This window comes from Drosophila ficusphila, unplaced genomic scaffold, assembly GCF_018152265.1.
Source record: "Drosophila ficusphila isolate 14025-0441.05 unplaced genomic scaffold, ASM1815226v1 contig_2, whole genome shotgun sequence".
Lineage (NCBI taxonomy): Eukaryota > Metazoa > Arthropoda > Insecta > Diptera > Drosophilidae > Drosophila > Drosophila ficusphila.
In genome coordinates, this window is record NW_025064094.1 from 794,220 (window position 1) to 812,127 (window position 17,908).

The 17,908-nt window shown below is 38.1% G+C and overlaps 1 protein-coding gene across 1 annotated transcript in view; it reads left to right on the top strand.

Annotated features, from left to right (window-relative positions):
* The window catches only part of LOC108096982 (unconventional myosin-VIIa), a 634,406-nt gene that overhangs the window by 195,178 nt on the left and 421,320 nt on the right, over window positions 1-17,908 (top strand). The window contains 1 exon segment of the mRNA XM_043207602.1: window positions 10,116-10,690. Coding sequence (XP_043063537.1) covers window positions 10,116-10,690 — 575 coding nt within the window.

Consider the following 17,908-nt stretch of genomic DNA (forward strand, 5'->3'; position numbering starts at 1 on the left):
TTACCCGCTTAATTACACCAGCTTGCAGCCTGGCAGACAACCGGAGGAAGAGGAGGGAGAGAGAACATCGATCAGTGTGATCGAAATTCGCCTAAACTTTTTGACAGGCTTTTTACAGGTCCTCGAGTGACCGGTCGATGGTATCCCAGGGTTGCCAGACGTCAGCTTTGGAACTGATCACCTGGTCAAGTAATTTGAAACCAACTTTCGTTACAATATATTTATTTATTAACTAGTTGACCCGACAGACTTCGTCCTGTCAAAAAGATTTGTAATGTGGCAGTTTTTGTGCCTACGTATTTAAAAAAAATCTCCTAAACAGAACTGTCACCCTGTAATAGGGCGTTGTGAATAAAAAATAATTAAATAAAACATATATAAGGATTTAAAAGTAAGTAATCGCTTTATTGTTAATCATGTGAATCATAATTATTATTATTATCATTGTAGTGCTTTGTGGTATACGATGTTTTTTGTTTGATTACCTGGCGCATAGATAAACAAATCTGATGGTTTTCCAACACGGGAACAGGCAACATACAATTGACCATGTGAGAAACATGGGTTCTCTAGATTAATACCACAAACACTTAATGATTGCCCCTGGGACTTGTTTATAGTCATAGCAAAAGCAAGCCGCACTGGAAACTGTAGTCGTTTAAACTCAAATGGCACATTAGTCGGAATCATTGGGATGCGCGGTATAAGAACATCTTCTCCTTTATATTTTCCTTTGAGTATAGTTGCTTCTATCACATTGTTAAGTAATTTTTTTATCGCTAACCGTGTACCGTTGCAAAGACGCGGTTGGTTGATATTTCGCAACATTATAACCACCGATCCAACCTTTAATTGAAGATTGTGAGGCGGCAAACCTGGCAAATCCAGCGAGTTTAAAAATTCCGGTGGATAGTTGACTACATCATCTTGATTAGTAGCCGAATCAACTGATTTATATATCCTCAATTCGCCTGTAATTTGTTCTTGAATTTTGAAATTTAATTCATTCACATCTATGTTTTTTGCAGCCAGTATAGCTCGTTCGCTCAACCAATCATGGTTTCTGTAATTTTGAGAAACATCTGGAAACACCTTCTGAATAAGTTCATCTTTTGATCGAATTAACTGACAAAAACTATGAGGAAAGTTAATGCAGCCAGTCAACATGTCTATAGGAAATTTGCCGTTACCAATGTCAATGAGTTGATTAGAAAATATGTTTCCAGATTGGTCATTTTGCAACTCGACACCCATATTCTTGCTTAAATGAAGTACTTTGACATGTTTCCACAAATTGGAGGACTTTAGACTTGCATTGAGTTCAACAGCTGGCGTTAATCGTGGAATCCCTGGCAATGTTTGACGAAAATCTCCTGCTAATAAAATCATTGCACCACCAAATCGGTTATTATTGCTCCGTAGATCTTTTAAGGTTCTGTCTAAAGCCTCCAAAGATTTTTTATGTGCCATCGTGCATTCATCCCAAACAATCAATTTACATTGCTGCAAAACCTTTGCCATTGCAGAGTTATTCGAAACGTTGCAGGTTGGAGTTTCATTGCTTTGCATATTTAATGGCAATTTTAGTGCTGAATGGGCTGTTCGACCACCATCAAGCAAAGTTGCTGCGATTCCCGACAAAGCGAGTGCAATTGCAATTTTATTTTGTGAGCGAATTGTTGCTAATTTTAATGAAATCAAAAAAGTTTTTCCTGTACCACCAGGTGCATCTAAGAAGTAAATCCCTCCAGTTTCATCATTTGTTACTTTCATAAGAGTTTCAAATACATACTTCTGTTGTTCATTTAACAGTGGAAGATTTGTTTGAATTATTTCTTTCAAAGCGTTGAGATCATACAGTCTTTCTCGATGCAACTCTTGGTTAAAAGCGTCATGCATTGGACGATTGGGCGCGGTCAGGCCTAATTGAATTAATAGTTTGTTTGACATTATGAAGCACATGTCCTCAATTAAGATCAATGCTTTATTGTAAATTTCTTCACTGATTTGTATATTTGGATTTCCCATTCTATTCCGTATTTGATACAAAATATCATCACACATATAACCTTTGTACTTGATCCACAAATCAATTGGGTTTTTTTTTTTATTTTATTTGATGAGCGTTTGATGATATTGCAGCATCATTGAGAGTTTGATCCCAATGAGCGTCATTTTCAAGCAATTGCAAACGTTGACAGGCTTCTCTGTAGGATCCACACAATTCATAGAATCTTTTCCTATTCCTGAAACCAATGACTACAATGGTTCTGGTGGTGGATCCAATGGTATCAATTTCACTTTACCATTTGCGCAACACAATCCTTTGGCTTCGTTTTTGTATTTTAATGCCTTACAGTGTGAGCAAACCGAGTTCATAGAACCAATAACTACACATTGGTAGTTACTGTAGTCAATTGACACATCGTAACTGAAAGCAGCTCGATTCAAACTTGCGCGATTATTAGTTGAACGTCGCGCTCGCGCTTCACGCGTTTGTGATATCCGAATTCTTTCTCGATTAATTTCACCGTCACGTTCTTGTGCAGTACGATTAGATCGGTAATTTGCTTGGTTTGTAGCATTTCTGGTTCTTCTACCTAAATTTCTTCGTCTTATAGGAGGCATTATTTTTTCACTAATCACTAATTAAACACTCGGCACAAAACACGATATACGAATTTTTTTCGTGTATACGTTGACAAAAAAAAAAAGCATGACTACGTTTTAGTTTCAAATCATTTGTATGGGAAAAAGAAATGGTTTATTTTTAGGGTTTTTCCAGCAATTATTCTAATTTTTTTTTACAAACCATCCTTGAACTTCAACGAACATTTAAAAAAAAGTTTTAGCCAATTTGGTCCAGGCGTTATTGAGTTATGCGCTTACCAACACATTTTGCGTTCCATTTTTATATATAAGAAGATTTTTAAATTTTATGAACATATAATATTTTGTAACATAAGAGATAAGTTGATAAATAATATGAAATTTAAAAGTTTTTGTTTACCATTTATGTATATGTGGTTACAAATGAAAGTTGCTTTGCGTCCGCCTATGGTATAAAAAACAGTTTTATTATTAAATATTACCTATATATTACTTTTAATTAAAAGCAAACTTGCCTTTCAAACGAATTTATTGGTCATATGGCTGAATCCTGAAAAGATTTAAATAAGTTTGTAGTGAAAAACATATATTTTTTTTATGATCTTAACGATACTTAAATGATTTTTTAACATTTTCCGCTGCCCGTTGCACAATATAATCACAGACAATCGTCAACGCACTACGCAAAATAATAACGCAGGTCAATTTCATTTTTCACCCTTTTGCTTCGTTGTTTTTCTTTCGTTTTAGTATACCCTTCTTTTTATACCCTTGCAGAGCAAAAGGGTATTATAATTTCAGTCAGAATTTTGCAACGCAGTGAAGGAGACACCTCAGACCCCATAAAGTATATATATTCTTGATCAGCATCACGAGTGGTATCAGAATACGTCTGTACGTCTATCCGTCTGTCCGTTTCCGCGCAAACTAGTCTCTCAGTTTTAAAGCTATCTTACTGAAACATTCTAAAAGGTGTGTAGTTATTGCACGCAGTATATAAGTCGGACCGGGCCGGATCGCCCGACTGTAATTCTCACGCCGTTGTTTTTGATCAGATCGACTTGAATTCTTCAAGATGGGGTTTTGAATTGTAATTGAATTTCAGATTAAATTAGATTAAAATCGGATAACTCTGTCATATAGCTGCCATAGGAGAGATCGAAAAATATATATAGAATTAATGGAAATAAATTGATAAGATCGTTGTTTTTTATCCCACGAGCATGATTTTTTGAATATCAAGTTTTTTAATAACTCTTATAATGAGAAAAAAGTTTCATAAAAATCGGACAACTATATCTTATAGCTGCCATAGGAAAGATCGAAAAATATATATAGAAATAACGGAAATAAAATTAAAACATCGTTGTTTTTCATCAGATAAGTACGATTTTCGGAATATAGAGTTGAATAACATATTAAATTTCATCAAAATCAGACAACTATATCATATAGCTGCCATACGAACAATAGTCGAAAATATGGAAAATTATTAGAAAAATCATCATAGTTTCGATGTTGTTTAGCCTTTATGCATTTTGTTCGACATATTTGATGACTGCAAGGGTACATAAGCTTCGGCTTGCCGAAGCTAGCTTCCTTTCTTGTTTGGATTATAACCGACCATAAATGACACGCGAGTTATATTATAACTATATTTGTATTCAATGTTGTGTTACTTTGGTTCAATAATTAAAATTATATTATATTTATATATGTATATTATACATTATATAAATAAGTTTATATAACGGGTGTTTTTTTAGAGGTATAGAACTTTAAGTTGCAATAAAACAACGATGGATTATTCGATTGATATGACGTCTGGACGTCCAATTTTCGATGATTTTTCCCAACATTTGCGGCCGTATATCGGCAATAACACGGCGAATGTTGTCTTCCAAATGGTCAAGCGTTTGTGGCTTATCCGCTTAGACCAATGACTTTACATAGCCCCACAGAAAGTAGTCTAGCGGTGTTAAATCACAAGATCTTGGAGGCCAATTCACAGGTCCAAAACGTGAAATTAGGCGGTCACCAAACGTGTCTTTCAATAAATCGGACTACACCGAAAACCAAAATTTGTGTTGCTAACGGAGAATGCATTGCTATGGCAACAATTCAATAAGAAAAACGAAAGAATAGAAGACAAATTTGGTGTCGCGCCGCCGTCGTTAGCAAGCAACAAAATCGTATTTTAAGAGTGAGAAAGAGAGGGAAACTTAGGAATATCTCTTTTCCTTTCCTACGCCCATGATTGCTTAATTGCCACGAGTCACCGGTGGACAGCCAGAACTGCAGGGTTGATATCTGCCCCTATTAATGTATTTGCAGCCATGTTTAAATGTTTTAACAGAAAACTATCAACTATAGAAAAACTAGCTCAACAGCTCGTTTTGTTTGAAACTCATCGGCGGCACTCATTCATTACCTTTATAACAATGTCTCTCGTTTCGAATTGTTAGTCAACTAACACCGGATCGGCTTGGGCTGCGTTTCATCGTCGTGAAAGTCATGTTAGAAGTGGCTGTAGTTCTTTTGAACTCTTTTAATAGTGCTTTGACCAATTCATTTTTAACTCCGGGGTGAATTTTTGCACCTTAAACCCGGCTTTAACTTTCCCCTGCTAAAAAATTGTGGGCATATAAGCATCGTTAATAATTTGTAAAGCCCCAAATAACGCTTAAACAAAAGCAGTTATTGTATTTTTCAGAAGGTGAAATATGGAATAGTCTGGGCGATCCACTTAGAAAATTATAAGATTATAACAACAACAAATTATGTTGTTGTGTACAAAGTTGGAAACTGCACTGCACACCTCTTTGCAACACATATCTTTTGATTGTGTCCTAAATTTTATGGCAGGATTGTACGCAGGAAAAAGCTAAATTTTTTTTATTTAGTCTTATTATTTTAGTTTGAGGTATTATTTTTTTCGAAGCGCAACATAATCGTTGCTTCTCTTGAACATTCAGGAACAAAATGTTTATTATGGAGAACTTTTAAACAAATAGCCAATCCGCTTGGACGTCGAACCAAAATACGATGGGATTGGTATAATGATATTAACAACAAGAAATGAAGCCACCCTGCAGTTCCAAAAGTGCCTTGTCGTGGATGACATGTACGACTACCCACTGATGCGAGTGTCCGAAGCACCTGGAGCCGCACTGGTGCCATTTCATATAAAGCTCTTGTATAGCATTTAAGGATTTGACATGCATGCCGCTCTCGATGACCATTTTGTCCGATTCATCGAACGTGGCATCGATGGCTTATACGAATTTTGTATGGAGAAAATTCGTATAAGCTATTGATGCTTTCGTTGCTGACGTGGAGGCGATGTTGTCATCTAGCCCAATGTCTAAAATGTCATCCCCAAATTCATATGAAAAACAATATATATATATATTTTTTTTTATTTTATTAATTAATCTTATTTTGAAACATAAGAGATAAGTACATAAATAATATGAAATTAGAACGTTTTTGTTTACCATTTATGTGGAATATTTGCAGGACATCGGTTGTTTTGCGTCCATCTATGGTAAAAATTTTTTTATTATTACATATTATATATGTATTAATTTTTTTTAATTTAAAGCTAACTTACCTTTCAAACGAATTTGTCGTACATACAGGCTGAATCCTAAAAAGATTTAAATAAGTTTGTAGTAAAAGACATAATATTTTTGTAATATAAACGACACTTACATGATTTTTAAACAATTCCGCTGCCCGTTGCGCAAATTAAGTAATTTCACAACTTACTGTCAACGCACAACGCAAAAGAATGAGCAGTTCAATTTTATTTTTCACCCTTTTAGTATACCCTTCTTTTTTGGGTATAACCGACCATAAATGACACGCGAGTTATATTATATCTATATTTGCAATCAATGTTATGTTATGGTTATCCTGGTTCAATAATTTAAATAATGTTGTATATATAAAATATATTATATCTGTATATAACTTTATATATATATTATATTTAATATTTTAAGAACTTTAACATCAAAAGAGTATACATAAGTCGAGCGCCCCTTAGCCGTATTTTCCATCGAAAACCAATTTTTTGTTTCTAACGGAGAATGACAACAGTGCAATTAGAAAAACGAAAGAATAGAAGACAAATTTGGAGTCGGGCCGCCGTCGGGTGGAAGCAACGAGATCGTATTCGAAGAGTGAGAAAGAGGGGGGAAACTTAGGAATATCCCTTTTCCTTTCCTACACATTGATTGCTTGAATGCCAAAAGACACCGGGTGACAGCCAGAACTGCAGGGCAGGTTAAGCAAGCCAAAGCTTACATACATACCCTTGCAGTGATCAAATATGTCGAACAAAATTCATATATTTTTCGATTTTTCCTATCAAGTTGATATGATCAAAAACAACCGAGCAATAATTTTTTTTTCAATCTCTCGTTAGGAGCTATCCGATATAGTAGCCCGATCCGGCCTGTTCCGTCTTATATACTGCGTGCAGTGGAACCGCTAGCGGTTTGTCACTCATTCCTTGGTGACTGGATCGTGAGATCTCTAGTCCAATACCAAGAGCGCCCATCTGACTCGAAGCGATTAATTTTTGTTTCATTCGACCATATAACCTTGAAAACAAAAGTATTTTGGAATTGTTTGCTTTTTAAGACACTGGTAGCAATGACTTACAATATCCCAATTCGCTATCAAGCACGGTGGCGGTTCCATCATGGTTTGGGGGTGCATTAATTTAAATGGAGTTGGTTCCTTGTTGATAATCGATGGAATAATGCGAAAGGAGCAATATCTATCCATTTTACAAGAAAATCGTCCAAAGCAATTTTGGAAAGTTGGGTCTTTCTGTCGAAAAATGCGTTTTTCAGCAAGACAACGACCCCAAGCACACGTCCATATTGGTAAAAAATTGGATTTCAAAACAGAAATTGCAATCTATGAAGTGGCGACCACAATCTCCCGACATGAATCCAACAGAAAATTTGTGGAGTCATGTGAAATCGCAGCTGGAGAAATATGCAGTTCCTCCAAGTGGAATGAAGGAGTTGTGAGAGCGGCAACAGGGCGAATGGAATGATATTCCCCCGGAAATGGTACGACGGTATACCCAAAATATGCCCAGACGCATAGAAGAGCTAAAAAAGTCCAAGGGGATGTGAACTCACTATTAAAAAATCATTAATAAAAATATTTCTTAAAAAAAATAACCAAAGTGAAAAACTGTAACATTTGACTTTTTTTACAGTTTGGCGCGTCATTTTCTTTAACTGATATTAAATGGCTTTGAATTTTACTTAATAGTAGTAAATGATATAACCTACAAAACCAGACTAAGATCTTCAAAATCCGTGCATTAGAAAAAAAGTTGCAGACCTTTGAAGTTGAAACAATGAAATCGTGTTACAGTTTTGCTCGTCAGTGTATTTATTCATGAATATCTATTTTGTCTCCTTCAAAGTAATCCCCATGAGATATTATGCACTTGTGCCAACGGTTTTTCCAATCTTCGAAGCACTTCAAAAAATCATTTTTTTTTAATCTTGTTCAGCTTCTCCTTCGATGCCGTCTTTATCTCGTCAAGCGCAGCGTAACGTCGTCCTTTAATGGGCCTCTTCAGTTTAGGAAACAAGAAAAAGTCACATGGGGGCAGATCCGGGGAATGGTGGCTGCGGCATCATTAATGTGTTATTTTTAGCCAAAAAGTCGCGCAACGATGTGTGAGCAGGGGCGTTATCGTGTTGCAAAAGCCAATTTTCGCTCTTCCACAAATCCGGGCGTTTCTGGCGGATTGCTTTGCGCAAATTGCGCATAACTTGCAGGTAATATTCCTTATTGACCGTTCTTCCCTGTGGCAAGAACTCATGATGCACCACGCCTCTGCAATCGAAGAAAACTGTCAGCAAAACTTTCACATTCGACCGAACTTGGCGCGCTTTTTTCGGTCTTGGTTCGTGCGGCAGCTTCCATTGAGATTATTGAGCTTTGGTTTCCACGTTGTAACCATGAACCCACGATTCGTCACCAGTTATGACCCTCTGGAGCAAATTTGGGTTGTCGCGGACAGAGTTTAACATCTCATTAGCAATGTTCTTGCGATGCTGTTTTTGGTCGCAATTGAGCAATTTTGGTACGAATTTCGCGGCGACCCGTCTCATGCCCAAATCATTGATAAAAATCGAATGGCACGAGCCAATCAATATGTTTAGGTCCTCAGCAACTTCTCCAACGGTGATTCGACGATTACCCAATACCATTTTCTCCACTTCATTAATTTTTTCGTCTGTTCTTGAAGTGCTGGGGCGACCGGCACGCTCTTCGTCGTTCACATCTTCTCGGCATTCTTAGAACATTTTGTACCACCGATAAACGTTGCTTCGATCCAAGGTAGCTTCTCCGTATGCCACAGTCAACATTTGGAATGCATCCACGCACTTAATTTCGTTTTTCACACAAAATTTGATACAGGTTCTTTGATCCATTTTTTTGAAAAGGTAAAAATCAAAGACGATCCGAAACACGTGCAACAAAGCAGCTGTCAACAATTAAGTGAACATTCAAAATGGCCGAGCTTGTCGGCATAAGTGAGAGAAATGAGTTCCAACATAACGCCACAAAAAAACGAGATAACCCACGAAAATTCAAAACTCGCAATACTTTTACACACCTCGTATTTTGGGCGCCCAAATCGATCTTAGTATGCGTCACCGATTTTTTTTTTTCGAATTTCAAATTATTTTTTTTTTTTTTTGTAAATTTTTATTCCGAACTATTTCGGCACGCTTACATGTACATAGATATATGCTAAAGCAAGAAGATTAATGAGCAATCGAGTTCCGAAAAAAGAACCACTTTTTGTCTTGGACTATGATTTCTCGACGCTCAGGATCCCGGGCTTTGATCCACCGTGATTGCCTTCTTGGAGGATTTAATTTTAAACTTCCAAACTTTGCCAACTGCTGAGATCCAGTTACCAGCAGCTCGCGGTAACCGGTTATCTGGCCATAGGACAATTTTTAAATCACTAAATTCAATTTTTTAAGTCTGTGACAGTGTTACTTGTTCAGACAACTTTAGCTCTTCCTCTCCTTAAGTTTTTGTTGTGATACAAACAACTGAGTGCAGTAGAATCCCGATTATCCGGTTCAATTAAAACCAGGGGTATTCCGTATAATCGAAAATCCGGATAACCGATTTCAAAGCAAATCAAATAATATTTAAGATTTTTAATAATTTTTTATTATGGAATAGGTTTTAATTAGATCATACGATATATAAAAAACAAGCTATAAAGAGGGATAATGAATTACATAATACCTATGTAATATAAAGTTTTGGTTGGAAATAACTTGTTATAGATTTTTGACGAACGAATGAGTCCGGATAATCGGATGTTCGGATAATCGGGATTCTACTTTATAAAAAAGGGCTAACAACACTGAGAATGAGCTGCTTTTAGAAACAGTAAAAAAATATCGTAGTATTAAATTTTTGTCTTTTTCTCTTTTCAGGAAATGCTAAAACCATCCGAAATGATAACAGTTCTAGGTTTGGAAAATTTATGCAAGTTTGTTTTGATGACTTCAATAGTATAAAAGGATGCATTATTCAAGACTACTTGCTTGAACAGTCACGAATAACATTTCAAAGTGAAGGCGAACGAAACTATCATATAATGTATCAGTTAGTGGCTCAGGGGCAAAAAAATAACGAAATAGCAAGATCATTTTTTTTAAGGCCACCGGAGTTTTATAAATATCTAAACACTGCAAACACTGAAAAGATAAACATAGACATCGAATCAATAAAATTTGATGCCGTTACCATGGCTTTTACGGTTCTACAAATTCCTCAATTTGTAATTGACGGCGTTTTCAAAGTAATAAGTTCTATATTGTGGTTAGGTAATATAGAGTTTATGGACATTGATGGAGAGGGATGCGATTTTTCAAATACAGACCAGGAAGCCATTTCAAATATATCAAACCTATTGGGACTTAAGTGCTGTGATCTTCAAAAGGTTTTATTAATCCGCCAAATAAATGTTCGAGGAAATATTACTGAGATCCCTTTAAAAATAAAAGAAGTAAGTATCGCATTAATGTCGTCATTGCATTAAAGTTATTCCCAGCATTTAATGTGGTTCGCAGCATTAGTTAACTTTGTAATTTGGATTAAAGATTTTAAATGTTTTCGCCTGCAATATATATTTAAGGATTTTTTTTATTATTAAGAAAAAAAAGATTTAACAAGAATGGAGCTAGTAGTTTTGGCAAGTCGAAGCTTATACGAGGGCTGTCTGATAAATAACCGACCTCAACGTCAAGCTAGCGGCACATCTCAAAAAAAGTTTCTACTTCAAATTATTCATATTATAATAGCTACTCGCCAAAATTTCAGAAATTTATCTAGTGCAATTATCTGTTGAGTGTCGTTTTTGTGAGTCTATTTCGGTGATTTCCCCAAAATGGAAAAAATTGAAAATCGAGCTGTAATTAAATTTTTATTTTTGAAAGGCAATACGCCTACAGAAATCAAAGATGAGTTGGACTCTGTGTATGGTGACTCTTCGCTATTGCTCGGAGCAGAACCCCTATCCTTTTTACATTTCGATCTCCTAAGTTCAAATTTAAATTCTAACTGCTAACGGAACGTAACGTAAACGTAAAATTGTTTACCAACACCCGTCTAATTGCAATCGCACCTAACTTTGCTTATCTCGTTTTCTCTATCTTCATTATCATTCTTCTTTTCGCAACTCTTAACTTATATTCATACATTCAATTGTTCGTTCTCGCTTCACCCTCGCAAGCACTCGGTGTGCCAAATTGTCGGTCGCGATCGTTTATAAGCAAAATGCATAAACTGTGTACATAAACATAAACCAAATAATACTCAGAGCCTCAAATACAAAATCACATCTCATTTAAATCATAAACCATTGGCCTTATTTTTAAAAGTGCATAAAGCGGTAGCAACAAATTAGTTGCAGTCCTCTAAACATTTGGTGACCCCGACGTGATCTACGTGTGGTGTGTTTTTTATTTCGTTTTCACAAATCGGTGAAAAGGCCTATCAGTGCATTTGGACACCACTTCGCAGTTCGGTGAAGAGGCCTACAAACATACATACATACACATTCATGTAATATAGTTTTTATTAAGAAAGATATTAATATTATAATAGTGTGTTTCACGTGCTCTTTTAATGTTCTTTTAATTTAACAACTTTTTGCGACCGACAACTTTTTTCGACTTGACGACTTTACGACTTGACAACTTGACGACTTCGACTTGACTGTGTGGTTCTCTTCTCTTATTATCCGTTCTCCTTTCCGCTGTGTGGGGTTGCCAACCTGATCGCAACCATCTCTTCCTTACATTCATGTACTTGAGTATTAGTTGGCGCGTTTCTTCGTGATCTTGTTCATATACATAACAACCGTTTGAACTTGGTTATATTAAGTGCATTGCAGTGTATAAACCGAGTTAAACGAGGTCAGTGAACGCTTACGAATTTGTTCCGTTGCATTTTCGTCGACATTTCGTCTCTCTTGCATTGATAATTCGTACAGTTGCATCGGCAACTTACAGTGATTGTGACTTTCGTATACTCTTTTTGAAAAGAGCTATTGCTGAAAATGATTCGGTTGGTGCAAGACCCGCGTCGGTACCAAGTGACTTGGACTTTTATAAAGCAAAAGCCGATGCTACCTTATGACAGGTAGAAGCTTTAAAAAGCTACCTGGAGTCAGATGAGGCTGTCAACTTCGACGTGACTGATCTTCAAGTGCGACTTGATTTTGTCGATCAAATGCAAGTAGACTTTGATAAAAGTCAAACCGCAGTCGAAAAGTAAGACTTGCATGAATTGTACAGTGACGCTCGGTCAAAGTTCGTAAATATCTACCTCGCGGTAAAATCGCAAATTTCGCGTGAGCTTGGCAAGCAGCGTAGATTCTCAGTCGTCAATTCTACGGCCCTTCCACATGTCGGTGGTGATTCGAGACCCGCTGCGCGTGCCACAAGACTCCCAGAATTCAAGTTGCCAAGGTCCAGCGGTGCCTATATCGATCGGCCTGATTTCTACGCAATGTACAACACCATTGTGGGCAAAAATGATGACCTGGGCAACGTGGAAAAGTTCCAGCACATTCGTTCATGCTTGGATGGCACAGCGTTGGACACAATTCGTTCACTGGAGCCCACGGAAGCTAACTATGAAAAAGCTATTGAATTATTAGTTTCGAGATTCGATAACAATCTTTTGCATTTTCAGGCACATATACGGTCAATCTGCAGGATTTCAGGTGTGGAGCAAGGATCGGCAACAAGCTTACGACGCTTAAGCGACCAGATGAATTCGCATGGCAACGACACAGGAGATCATGGACGGTCTCCTGATCTATCTGGTAGCTTCGAAGTTGGATCGCCACACTCAAGAGAAATAGGAAGAGGGTCTGCAGGCAAATAAGCTGCTGAAGTGGAAGGATATGGCTGCATTCCTGGAAAAGAGGTGCCGCATGTTGGAGAATATTGAAAATGATATGATAATCCATACACCTAGCAAACAGGTGGGAAAACCAAACACTAACAAAAATATTCATAACGCACTCGTAGCATCATCATTTAATACTTCATTTTGACCATTTGGAAGACAATATTCGCTGTGTTATTGCCAATATGCGGCAACAAATGTTGGAAAAAGTCAACGAAAATTTGACGTCCAGATTGGACTACATTCAATCGATACGTGGCGGTCATATGCCAGAAATCATATTTAAAATGTAATGCCACAAAATTATCTTTTGGCTAAATAAAATTCATGTCTATTGAATAATCCATCGTTGTTTAATTTTAATTTAAAGTTCTATACCTCTAAAAAACACCCGTTCTAAGAAAGATTTGTGACGTCAGGCACTCATCTTAACATATACATTTGTAAGGTTCAAGGTTCTTAAATATAGTCGACAACGGGCTTAACATCGACTAGGCCACACACAGAACTAGCAAAACTGATGTTTTAAAATTGCATTAAGATATTTTATTGCTATATTTTTGCATATCCATTTTTGGTCTATTTTTTGCATCCTTTATACACTTTTGGTCGGTCATGCCGCAGCCTAACTGGAATGATTAAATTCAAATTGTAACATAAATTAAATTCACGATGTTTGCCTTTGTTTTGCTGTTTGCCCTGCGCTGACAACACTGTCATTTATTGAAATTGCTAACTCTCTTTTGCACTTTTTCTTATCGCTGCCTGGCCTTTATCCATGGCAAGCAGCTTCTATGATAGTTCGACTTGGTACTCGCATGCAGAAGTCATGGTCGCTCATCGCCTGCCTATTCTTTCGCTTTATATACTTTCCCGACTTAAAGGCACAGAAAAATCGGTCTGCCTGCCCAACAAACCCTACACATAAACCTAAACTATGTATATTTAAGGCCTTGGTGCTATTAAAATAAATACATTCAATTATTTGTTTGGTGCTATACAAATACAAAATACATACCATTCAACTAGTCGTCGCATGCAGACGTGTATTTATTGTGCTCCGGGAAAAAGTATTCAATAATATCAAAAAGTGTAGTGACTGGTTTCGTAAATCAACAACAACGCGAAAAGACGCTTTTAGCGATAAAATCACTAATATTTATATTGATTAATTAATTAATTAATATAAAACATAACACTTAAAACTCGAACAATCTCAACCTCGATTGCAATGAGTCTAAACGACGTTCGCACACAACGTCAACGTGAGCAAGACGAGAGACGGCAAGTACAAAGAAACAACGCTTACTTCACTTTCAAAGCAACCGAAAATAATGCAAGCTCATCACAAACACGGTCAATTACCCCAAACTTCACCGAATTCTCTGTCTCTGCAGCCAAAGAGCGCTGTAACTAGCACCGCAACTTCTTTGACAACGTCAACCGTAACAACAAAAACAACCGCAACTGTAACGACAGCGCGTTTAACGACGTCATCAGTTAGCAGCACAAACATTAATACTTCTGCCGCTGCGCTGCCCGAAAAAGATAACAATAACAAGGAAAATACTAAGCCGGCTGTGCAGACTGGTATGGATCGGTACATCCAAATCAAAAGGAAGCTGAGCCACCTTAACTCTCAACGCAAAATAACCCGTGGCAATGCTAACATACATAGCTGCAATAGAAACGCCCACGAACTGAAACCGTTTTAAAATCTTGGCAGACTATGAGGATGACGCCGAATCTACATAAGTCGAAAAAAGGAAGCCTAAGCCCCCGCCAATTTACATACGAGAAAAAAGTTCCAACGTTCTTGTCAACAAAATTATAGAGCTTATTGGCAAGGAAAACTTCCACATAATACCACTCGTAAAGGGCAATATCCAGGAAACAAAAGTACAAACAAAGTCTGAAGATAATTACAGAGTATTATCGAAATACCTCACCGACAAAAAAAAAGAACTTTTACACATATCAGCTAAAAAGCAGCAAGGGCCTGCAAGTCGTACTTAAGGGCATAGAGCCCGAAGTATCGCCTGCAGAGATAACAAAGGCGCTACAAGAGAAGGGATTTAGCGCCAAGACAGTCTTCAATATCCTTAACAGGGATAGAAAGCCACAGCCACTCTTTAAGGTTGAGCTCGAGCCACAGGAAATACGAAGTGCACCCTATATACAATCTTCAGTTCCTGCTGTACCGCAGAATTACAGTTGAGGAACCGCACAAACGCAATGGCCCGGTACAATGTGCGAACTGCCAAGAATATGGCCATACAAGGTCTTACTGTAAACTGCGCCCGGTGTGTGTAGTTTGTGGTGACCTTCATGACTCCGCACACTGCCCAGCGAGCAAAGATGACCAGAACTTGAAAAAGTGCGGCAACTGCGGTGGAAATCACACTGCTAACTATAGAGGTTGCCCAGTTTACAAGGAGCTGAAAAGTCGCATCCACCAGAGGGGATCTACTGCCCGCACCCAAAATAATCAGTTCATAGCCTCCAGGTCAAACCCTGAAGTCTTCTTCTCGACTGCAGTCAGATCCTCACTAGGACCCATAAACTCTGCCAAAAATGTCACATACGCAAGCGCTTTAAAATCAGGACTGGCTACCCCAGCCCCAAAAAGCTCACTGCCGTAATCAGCACACCAAGAACCGAACACGGCTCAGCAGCATCAACCGCCGGAGCAGCCAAAAAGAAACTTTGAATCTTTGATATGCAGTCTACAACAAAGCCTTACGGAGTTTATGTCGTTTATGCGTACAACTATGCAAGATCTAATGCGAAACCAAAATCTACTTATACAAATGCTGGTTTCACAACAATCCAAATAATGGCTTCCCTACGAATATCTACGTGGAACGCTAATGGCGTTTCGCAGCACAAACTCGAGTTAGCGCAATTCCTTCTAGACAATCAAATCGACGTAATGCTGCTTTCAGAAACACATCTTACAAACAAATACAATTTCCAACTACGAGGATATACATTCTATGGAACAAATCATCCAGATGGTAAAGCACACGGCGGGACTGGAATTTTAATCAGAAGCCGTATTAAGCACCATTACCATACGAAATTTGCTAAAAACTACCTACAGGCCACATCAATAAGTATACACCTAAATGGCAAGCAACTAACTCTAGCCGCCGTATACTGCCCCCCACGCTTCACCATAGCCGAAGATGAGTTTATGAAGTTTTTCAACTCACTCGGAGACCAGTTCATAGCAGCAGGAGACTACAATGCCAACCACACACACTGGGGATCTCGTCTCGTGACCCCAAAAGGAAAGCAGCTCTATAATGCAATTATCAAAGCTAAGAACAAGCTAGACTATGTTCCTTCTGGCACACCAACATACTGGCCGGCAGACCCAAAGAAACTTCCCGATTTAATAGACTTTGCGATTACCAAAAACATTCCTAAACATATGATAAGCGCCGAATGCCTTTCGGATCTTTCATCTGACCACTCGCCTGTCCTCTTTACTCTACTCCGACACCCAGGAACATGGGATCACTCATCAAAACTGACCTCACATAAAACCAATTGGGTTAAGTACAGGAAGTACATCAGCTTACACATTGAGCTGAGTCCTCACCTCAGCGACGAAGCCAACGTAGACAGTTTTGTTAATTCACTGGAGTCTGTACTCGTCTCTGCAGCTCGAGTTTCAACACCTTAAACTACAAACACACAATACATTCAAAAGAAGACAAATCTACAAATCGAAAAGCGACGCTTACGTCGAGAATGGCAATGTCACAGATCGCCATCTGCTAAGCAACGCTTAAAACATGCCTCACGTCAACTTGATCAAGCTCTACAGCAAGAAGAAACGTATGTCAACCGCCGCTACATAGAGCAATTGTCAACTAACAGTACAAAACACTCACTATGGAGAGCTTACCCAACTCTGAGCTTACCGAAATAAACCGTGATGCCTATTAGAAATTCCACAGGCGGGTGGGCGCGCAGCGACGCAGACAGAGCCAGCACGTTTGCCAAACACCTTAAAAATGTCTTCCAACCTAATCCTGCCACCAATGCGTTTACTTGGCCGACTCTATCATATGAACCCCAGCCTCAACATGAGCCAATCGAGTTTCGCCCAAACGAAATCGTTAACATCATCAAATGACAACTGAATCCGAAAAAATCTCCGGGCTGCGACCTCATAACTCTCAAAATGATCATTGAGCTCCCATACTGCGCCGTTTGCACTCTCACCCAGCTATTTAATGCCATCGCAAAACTTGGCCACTTTCCAGTGAGATGGAAAAAGTCAATTATAATAATGATAGCAAAGCCGGGGAAAGACCACACTATCCCCACGTCGTATAGACCTATAAGCCTACTCTCTTGCCTATCCAAACTCTTTGAAAAATGCCTAATGACTCAGATAAACACATACCTGAGAATCCAGGAAGGAATCCCGTCACACCAATTTGGTTTTCGTGAAAAGCATGGAACAATTGAGCAGGTCAACCGGATAACATCCGAAATTCGGAACGCGTTCGAAAAAACGGGAGTACTATACTGCATATTTTTAGATGTCTCTCAAGCATTTGATAGATGCTGGCTAGAACGTCATATGTACAAGATCAAGACAATGCTCCCCTACAGCACCCACAAGATTTTAGAGTCTTACCTTTACGACAGAAAATTTGTCGTGAGGTGCAACACTGCTATTTCTGACGATTACACTGTTGGAGCTGGAGTTCCTCAAGGTAGTACAAAGCAGACATCCCGACAAGCACACGTCTAACAACATCCACGTTTGCCGACGACACAGCTATTC